General features: G+C 58.8%; 2 protein-coding genes across 2 annotated transcripts in view; one reads left to right on the top strand and one right to left on the bottom strand.

Moving 5' to 3' along the window:
• The first annotated feature begins 38 nt into the window (after positions 1-38).
• PRR7 (proline rich 7 (synaptic)) lies at positions 39-966 on the top strand. Its single transcript, XM_011989955.1, has one exon. The coding sequence runs from the start codon at positions 49-51 to the stop codon at positions 433-435; it is 387 nt and encodes a 128-aa protein (XP_011845345.1). The 5' UTR covers positions 39-48; the 3' UTR covers positions 436-966.
• Positions 897-8914, bottom strand: part of DBN1 (drebrin 1) — a 15116-nt gene continuing 7098 nt past the window's right edge. Inside the window, exons 9-14 of the mRNA XM_011989956.1 lie at positions 4903-4962; positions 4692-4815; positions 3361-3531; positions 2330-2979; positions 1926-2028; positions 897-1771 (exon numbers count right to left, since the gene is read on the bottom strand). Of these exons, the coding sequence (XP_011845346.1) occupies positions 1701-1771; positions 1926-2028; positions 2330-2979; positions 3361-3531; positions 4692-4815; positions 4903-4962 (1179 nt within the window). The 3' untranslated portion in view covers positions 897-1700. The remainder of the gene's footprint in view (positions 1772-1925; positions 2029-2329; positions 2980-3360; positions 3532-4691; positions 4816-4902; positions 4963-8914) is intronic.

The following is an 8914-nucleotide window of genomic DNA, read 5'->3' as shown; positions in this document are numbered from 1 at the left end:
GCGGCCTCACCCCCTCCGACCGCCTCCCACTCCGCAGCGGAATCGGACATGTCCAAGCCACCGTGTTACGAAGAGGCGGTGCTGATGGCCGAGCCGCCGCCGCCCTACAGCGAGGTGCTCACGGACACGCGCGGCCTCTACCGCAAGATCGTCACGCCCTTCCTGAGCCGCCGCGACAGCGCGGAAAAACAGGAGCAGCCGCCTCCCAGCTACAAGCCGCTCTTCCTGGACCGGGGCTACAACTCCGCGCTGCACCTGCCCAGCGCCCCTCGGCCCGCGCCGCCCTGCCCAGCCCTCTGCCTGCAGGCCGACCGTGGCCGCCGGGTCTTCCCCAGCTGGACCGACTCAGAGCTCAGCAGCCGCGAGCCACTGGAGCACGGAGCTTGGCGTCTGCCGGTCTCCATCCCCTTGTTCGGGAGGACTACAGCCGTATAGAGGGGCGCCCGGCGCCCCGGGCCCCACCGGCGGACTCCTGGCCTGACTGCGGGGCTTTTTAAATGCTTCCCTGGACTGCGGGGAGGGGCGGGGGGAGGGAGGGATTTCTTATCCCGTTTGTTACATTTTGAGGATAATAAAGGTGTGTGATCTGGTTTGGTACATGCGGAGGGTGCACCCGCTGCTTTCGCCCAGGGTTCTGGTGACCAGACAAGCCGGGACCTTGGCAGGACGGACCCTGAACGTGCGTTTCCGCCACAATAGAGCCTAAGGGTACAGAGCTGAGATCAACCTTCTCAGTTCCAGGCGGCTTCCCCTGGGAGCCTCAGCCCCCAGCACCGCCCCCCGGTCCCGGCGGGTCTTGGAATTAGGGTGAGGACGCCCCCTGGTGGCAAGGAGGTGCTGCGGCCTCGGAGATGGGAGGAGTTGGGAACCTGGGTCAGGGCAGGCGGCAGCCCAAAGGGATCTGGATTTCTTTATTAACAGACATGAGCACGACCCGTTACAGAAGTTTGTGCTTTCCAAAAAAAACAGTTACTGAACGTGAAAAAGGAACCCAAGCAAAGAGGAAGGAGTTGGGGAGGGGCCACCAAAGCCCCTGGGCCCCATCCATAGCCCTGACCTGAACCGCGCCTAGGGCCTCCAGCCTGGGACCTGCCCGGCAGGAGAGGGGGGGGGGCAGCCGAGGGGCCCCAGCTGGGCCTGCTACTTCCTTTGGGCCAGACAAGAAGGGGTCAAAAGAAGGGCGGGGAGGGGGTCCCAGGGAGCCAGAGCCCACGAGCCATTTATTGCCATGTTTTAAAATTCGTGCAAAATATCTGAAGCCCTGGACAGAGAATACAAAGTGATATTTTTCCAAGAAACATAAAACTAGGAAAAGAGGTGGGAGACATTTTCCCACCAGAGCTCCCCGAACGCCAGGCCCCAAGCAGGGTGAGGCCTCCACCCCGGCCAGCTGAGCAGGGAGGACTAAGAGCTACAATCTGGACCAGGGAAGGAGGGGTGGAATTTGCAACAGCGTCTCAACTACCAACGGGAGGAAAACCAGTCAACTGTACAAGTCTCCTATCAACTTTTAAAAAAAAGAGAAAAGCTGTAAAAGTCAGGCCCTGTGGGTAGGGAAGCGGCCAAGTCCCCAGCCAGGGCCGGAATCCAGAGTGGGTGCCAGGCGGAGCTGCTGCGAATGCAGGCACGGCGGGCCGTCTGGCCAGAGGCCGATGCAGGTGGGCGGCCTTGGCAAGGGTAGCCTAGGGTTGGCGCCACCACTAATCACCACCCTCGAAGCCCTCCTCCTCTTCTGGAACTGGGTCTGCATCCCAGCATGTGATGTCGATTTCTGAGGCGTTAGAAAGGGAGAGGAGTTAAGGACCTAGCAGACCCATTCTTGTGTCCCCAGCCTCTGTGAGCGGTGGGCAGTGGTGGGGTGGCTACCCACACTCAAATCCAGCCCCCACACCCAAATTCCTCCCCATAATCCAGCCCAGTACTACCTGGAGGCTTGTTGTAGAACACAGGAGGTGGAGCCTTGGCACAGAGCTCTTCCGATTGGGCAAACTCCTCCTCCTGTGATTGACTGAAATACCCCTCACTGGCCTGCAGGTGAAAGCATTAGGTCACTTGGCCCCACCCAGCCGGACTGGGGCTTACCTATCAGGCCTGAGCCCGTTTCCCCAGCAACCAATGACTCCATCAGTGGTTGCCAGGGAAACACGGATGCCTGCCTTGGGAACAAAAGCAGAGCTGGCCCACAGAGGCGGGGTGGGATGGACTTCCCCTCCAATAATGTGGGTCACAGAGAAAGGGGGTACTGGTGCAAGCATGAGGAATGCAGGGCCAGCACCCTGCTCAGCCCCCACTCCCTCCCATCCCTCCCACCAGGCAGTCCCTGCCGCACCTGGGTCCCCTCCTTCTGGGTGGTCTCGCCATTGGTTAGCAGGTGGGGCTCTGGCTCCTGCTCTTGCTCCAGCTCCTCAAGGGCTGAGGGCAGAGTTGGGGTCTGGGGGGCAGCCAGGGGCTCCCCTTCTACTTCCTCTGGGTCACAGAAGGTGGCTGGCGGCTCAGGCAGCTCATCAAAGTTGAGAAGGGTGGCACAGCCTTCACCTGCTGGCGGCAGTGGCTCCGGAGCCACCTCGTCCAGCAGGGGCACCTCTGCCAGGGTGACCTCAGTACCCGAGGGTGGCGTGGGGGCCCTGGGCTCACCCTGGAGTGTGGAGGCCCCTTCCCCATTGCCAGGCCATAGGTCAATGAGGCTGGTGGCAGCGGGGGGCACGTTGTTGGCAACAGTGGTGTCTGCAGTGGCAGTGTCGGTTTCAATGGCGTCAGCTGCATCGTGGACCTCGGTGGCGTCAGCTGTGGCAGGCTCCACAGGAGCAGCCAGGACAGCCTGCTCTGCAGACTCCATGAACATCAAGTCCTCTGCAGGGCTGCCTGGCCCCCGGGGAGGCGCCTGTGCCTGAGGGGGCTCCTCCATGGGGCCAGCCCAGGCCTGAGGGGCTGCTGCTCTGGTCTCCTCACTGTCCAGGATGGGGCTGGGCTCCTGGGTCTCTGTCACAGCACAGGCAGAGGAGACATGCAACCGGCTCCCCTGGGGGAGGATGGAGACCCTGCCCACCCACTAACGAGTGAGAGAGCCGGGGACTTCCATGCAGGTGGCCCACTGCCCCCTTACCCAGTGACCCCAGTGACTTTAAGCCCCTTGGCAGCTCTGGGAAGGCCCGATTCCCACTTGAGAGGGCAGGTGCTAAGCTTTAGAGAGGGCAGGTCTGACTGTACACCAGGGCTCCTCCCCCAGCAGCCGCCTCCAGGGCAGTGCAGTCTTGGTGATGGGTGGCCCAGATCCCTGGAGAACGGTTACCATGGCAACCTGGGGCTCCCAGCCAAGGACTGATGATGGGAGGCCTGGTGCAGGTAGGATCCCTCTCTCACCTTGGGCTGGTGGGGGTGGCGGTGGCAGCGGTGGAGGCTGCGAGGATGTGACCTCATCCAGGGCCCGCTCTATCTGCTCAGCAACAGGGGTGGAGGCGGTGCTGGAGTCAGACGGGCTCCGCGTGGGGATAGGAGTGGGCGCCATCCTCCGGTGGCTGTCCAGGTGGCTGCCTGTGGAACAAACCCCAGGTGGGTCAGTGAGGGCGGGGGAGTGGGGTGAGACAGGATTGTCCTCCTTGGGGCCTGGCCAGCACCTCCTCTCTGGAGTCTGGGTGGGGGCTGGGAGCTCCCCAGCCCCCGCAGGGGCCAGACTACAGCTCCAGACCCTGTAAGCTAGGCCCCTGGGGGCCAGTGCCCCACAAGGCCAGGGGCAAGAGGCAGGCAGTGCCTGCCCTGGGGACAAACGCCAGAGATCAGCGGTCAGGCTGGGGGAGTGAGGGCGGGGGGCTGCTGGGAAGCGGGGCCCTCCTTACCACCCCCGCCGAGGCCTGGGGCTGCTACCTACATGGGAGGGAGGAAGAGAGGTTTGGGGTGCGGTGACAGGTGATATAGGGAAAGGGAGTCCGTGGAGGGGAGGAGGAGGAAGAGGAGGAGGAGGAAGGCCCACTGTCCGATGCCTTTATGAAAGGGCAGTACGGACGACCTGCCGAGAGAGACAGACAGAGAAAGAGACAGAGGACAAGAGAGGGTCAGTCTCCCCCACCCCTGCCCGAGGCCTCTCCCGCCCCCAGGGCTGGCCCTGGATGTCCAAGCTGCCTTCAGCCAGGGGCACACTCAGCCAAGCCAGCCACAGCCTCACACCAGCCCCAGACACACAGCCAGCCTGGGAGCAGTACAGCGGACAGGGCCTGTGGCGGGAGCCCAGCACGGCGCAAGCACACTCAGACCAGCAGACAGGACAGGGAAGAGCTTCAGGGGAGGCAGAAGCAGCACAGTGAGAAGCGGCACAGGGACACCTGGGTGCAAGCTCCAGGAGGCTCACTCAGGCCGGGGACAAGAGCCCAGCCCGCATGCATCCCAGCCTTCCAGGCCAGGCCTAATTCACCCCAGCCGAGCTGCTCCCCGCGGCCAGCGCTGTGCCTCGGCCCATGCCAGAGCTACCCCACAGGCTCTAGCACTCCCCACTGTTCAGCCACAAGCGACTTCACCACCATCCCTGGCCCTTCTTGGGGTCCTGCCACCTGGGAAGTGGTGGGCGGATGCACGCTGGATGAAGGTCTCGCCTTCTCCAAGGGTTCCTTGGGCAAGGCTTCCCTTCCAAGAGAGTCCCAGAGAGGCTCAGGGCCGTGACCTAAGGAGTGGGGCCAGGTGGGGGTGAGGCCTAGGACTACCTGGTCGATGGTTGAAGGGCGAGGGCACATCACAGCTGCCTGCAGAGGCTGATGCGACTCTTTCCTGCTGCTTGAAGAACTCCCGTGGGTTGTCAGGTCGCTGGGCAATAATGGCCGCTGCCTCCTGAGGGCACAAGGAAAAGGTTGGGGCTCGGCCAGGCAAGCTGAGGTAGCCCTGTCCGCCTCACCTGGCTGGTGCGCCAGCTCTCACCTCCACCTCCGACTCTGACTTCTTCATGTGAGTCTCTTCCTCCTCATCCCGATGGTCACCCTAGAAACAAAGGGACAGTGTCTGGTGCACCTACCCCCACAGGGGCTCTTGGCCTTCTTTTTTACTGTATTTTATTTATTCATTTTGTTTTTAAGACAGGTTCTCGCCCTGTCACCCAGGCTGGAGAGCAGTGGTGCAATCGCGGCTCACTGCAGCCTCTGCCTCCTGGGCTCAAGCAATCCTCCCACCTCAGCCTCCCGAGTAGCTGGGACTACAGGTGTGCACCACCATGCCCGGCTAATTTTAATTTTTTTGTAGAGATGGGGTCTCCCTATGTTGCCCAGGCTGGTCTCAACAAACTTCTAGGCTGAAGGGATCCTCCTGCCTTGGCCTGCCGAAGGGTTGGGATGGATTACAGTCATGAGCCACCAGTGCCCAGCCTTCTGGCCTTCTTACAGCCCCCATGCTTCTTTCACAATCTGGCAGGAAGGGTCTCAGAGGTGGTACCTCTGCCCCTTTTGAGTCACACAGTCCCTCTCTTCCCTCAGGGCCCTCGGCCACCTAATCTCTGACCTGCCAGGCCTCTGGGCACCAGGCTCACTCACCCGCTTGCTCATCCCCATATCTAAGCAAGTGCCTAGGGCCATCCAGGAGTGCTCCTTGTTTTGCAGATAACTTTTCTCGGACCTCCTACCCTAGCGCCGGGGCCACCATGCTGCCAATGTTGCTGCCTGGACCGTGGCATCACGGCCCATCCTTCCTCACTGCTACCTGCCTTATTTGCTCTCCATAGGCCCTGAAAGGACCTTTCCAAAATGCGGATCAGACCATGATTTTTCTGAGCTTAAAATCTCTCAGGGGTTCCCATGAGCCACAGCAAGCACTGGCTAAATATGACCCACAGATGGCTTTTGTTTTGCTGGTATGATATTTTTAAACCATGTTAATTAGTTGCCACCACTTAAAAACCAGGAACTTTCATACTGAAATCAGGGTCCCAGTTTCTCTTGAGGTGCCAGAGCCCTGGCGACATCACCTGCAAGCTCCAGAGCAGCCATCACCGGGGCCTCGCCGCAGCCCCCTTAAGACAGGCTTGTGCCGCCCGCTTGCTCCCGGCCCCACCATCGCCTACTGGCTTCACCTGCCCACTGCACGCACTGTTTTGGGTAGGCAGGGCCCTCGCTTGGCCTACGTCCCCCACCCCTGCCTGACCTAGCCATCACCTCTCTAATGCCACCCCCTGCCGGCCCCCACCCCACAGCGCCCACATACTGTGAGATGTAGACATCAAGTCCTCAGCACGACACAGTCAGTTCCCAGAACAGGCACACCCATTCCCACCTCCAAGCCTCAGCACGGGAGATCAGCCCCTCTCCCAAATGCCTGCTCCCGACCCGGGGGCCAGGCCCTCTGGTTTCCAGCTGCAGCATGACCACTGCTTCCTGGGGAAGAGGTCCCTGGCTTGCTCAGGTCATTTTCTCCTCTGGGTGTTCCTGGCTTCCACCACAATGACACCACATCCTTAAGTTCCTATTTCCGGAGGCACCTCCCTCTCCGCTGTGAGCGACACAGGATGAGGACTGGGGTCTGCGGGTGGGTGGCCAGTACAAGGCGGGTGCATGTTTGCTCAACTGCACTCATACACCTAAGGCTTCTTAGTCAGTGTCCCCTGCTGCTCAGGTGGCAGCTTGGACAGGAGGGGCTGCTAAGGTGGTGAAGTCCCAGGGCAGCTCTGCTTTTGAGCCTACAATCTAGAATTTTAGCTTATCTACCAGGGGCACTGGGAGAAGGGCCCTTCGTAGTATCCCACCCTCAGGAGGGCTGTCACCTCAACGATAACTTTGTGACCCCCAGAATGAAGTCTAAACTCCTCCTCTGCCCTTGCTCCCCTTTCCCAATCAAATTTCCCCCACTCCTCAGCCCACGGAGTTCCAGACAGCCCAGGCTCTTCGCCTTCCCATGAGCCTGTGTCCCACCAGCCTTTGCTGCTCTGCCCCTTGCCTGCTGTAATCTCACTTGGTTCCTCTGCCTTGTTCAAAGTAAGGACCAGGGGTAGCTACCACAAAGGCTTTTTTTGTTTGAGATGGAGTCTCGCTTTGTCGCCGGGGCTGGAGTGCAGTGGCGCGATCTCAGCTCACTGCAAGCTCCGCCTCCCGGGTTCACGCCATTCTCCTGCCTCAGCACCCTGAGTAGCTGGGACTACAGGCGCCCGCCACCGCGCCCGGCTAATTTCTTGTATTTTTTAGTAGAGACAGGGTTTTACTGTATTATCCAGGAGGGTCTCGATCTCCTGACCTCATGATCCACCCGTCTCGGCCTCCCAAAGTGCTGGGATTACAGGCGTGAGCCACCGCGCCCGACCCACCACAAAGGCTTTAACTACCAGCCATGTGAACAACACTGAAACAAGCAAGGCCCAGAGGAAGGAGAGAGACCAACGCACTAACCACACAGGTCAAAGCCACTGCTGTGCCTAAAGCATTTTCAGATATACGGGAGCTCCCCTGCAGGCCAGGCAAAAAGGGAACCCAGATATGGCACACAATTCGTAACAGGGGAGAGAAAGCAGACAGCTCCTTAAGCCAAGAGAAAGCATTTTATAGTGCTAAATCCCAAAGTCTCTCACACGTGCCCTTCCTTAGAGAACCTGAAGTTGCAAGGGAACCGCACTGACCTGCTAGAATGTCCACTGCCACTCTCAGGTGGACTATACTTGAAGGGCCAGATGGGACTATAAAATAATGGTAAGCTCCTTCAGACTTTACCTGAAATGCTGATACCTGCTGAAAATAAATCAGGGGGTTCACAACACTGTTCTGTCTACCTGCATGTCTGTATGTTTGAAATGTCAGCATAAAAATAAACTTTATCGGGGCCGGGCGCGGTGCACTTTGGGAGGCCGAGGTGGGAGGATCACCTGAGGTCAGGAGTTTGAGACCAGCCTGGCCAACGTGGTGAAAACCCATCTCTACTAAAAATACAAAAATTACCCAGGCGTGGTGGTGGGTGCCTGTAATCCCAGCCACTTGGGAGGCTGAGGCAGGAGAATCGCTTGAACCCAGGACGCAGAGGTTGCAGTGAGCTGAGATGGCGCCATTGCACTCCTGCCTGGGGTACAAGCGTGGGACTTCATCTCAAAAATAAATAAATCAATAAAAATAAAATTTAAAAAATAAATAAACTTTATCGGGCAGGGCACAGTGGCTCACGCCTGTAATTCCAGGACTTCGGGAGGCTGAGGCAGGTGGATCACGAGGTCAGGAGTTCCAGACCAGCCCGACCAACATGGTGAAACCCTGTCTCTACCAAAAACACAAAAATTAGCTGGGCATGGGGGTGCATGCCTGTAATCCCAGCTACTCAGGAGGCTGAGGCAAGAGGATCGCTTGAACCTAGGAGGCAGAGGTTGCAGTGAGCTGAGATCGTGCCACTGCACTCCAGCCTGGGCGACAGAGTAAGACTCCGTTTCAAAAAAATTAAAAAATAATAAATATTTATTTATTAACTTGGCTGGGCACGGTGGCTCACGCCTGTAGTCCCAGCACTTTGGGAGGCCGAGGCGGGTGGATCACGAGGACAAGAGATCAAGACTATCCTGGCCAACATGGTGAAACCCCGTCTCTACTAAAGATACAAAAAAAAAGGAATAAACTTTATCCACTGGGTGCAGTGGCTCATGCCTGTAATCCCAGCACTTTGTGAGGCCGAGGTGGATCACCTGAGGTCAGGAGTTCGAGATCAGCCTGGCCAACAAGGTGAAACCCCATTTCTACTAAAAATACAAAAATTAGCCGAGCGTGGTGGTGGGTGCCTGTAATCCCAGCTACTTGGGAGGCTGAGGCAGGAAAATCACTTAAACCTGGGAGGCAGGCCAGGCGCAGTGGCTCATGCCTGTAATCCCAGCACTTTAGGTGGCTGAGGTGGGTGGGTCACGAGGTCAGGAGATCCAGACCACCCTGGCTAACACAGTGAAACCCCGTCTCTACTAAAAATACAAAAAAATTAGCCAGGC

This window comes from Mandrillus leucophaeus, unplaced genomic scaffold, assembly GCF_000951045.1.
Source record: "Mandrillus leucophaeus isolate KB7577 unplaced genomic scaffold, Mleu.le_1.0 Scaffold366, whole genome shotgun sequence".
NCBI lineage: Eukaryota > Metazoa > Chordata > Mammalia > Primates > Cercopithecidae > Mandrillus > Mandrillus leucophaeus.
The sequence above is the reverse complement of the archived record's forward strand: the minus strand, read 5'-3'. Positions and strand labels throughout refer to the sequence as shown.

Bases quoted from the DNA above. Each gene is read 5' to 3' on its own strand.
- PRR7 (XM_011989955.1), top strand. From the start codon at position 49: ATGTCCAAGCCACCGTGTTACGAAGAGGCGGTGCTGATGGCCGAGCCG.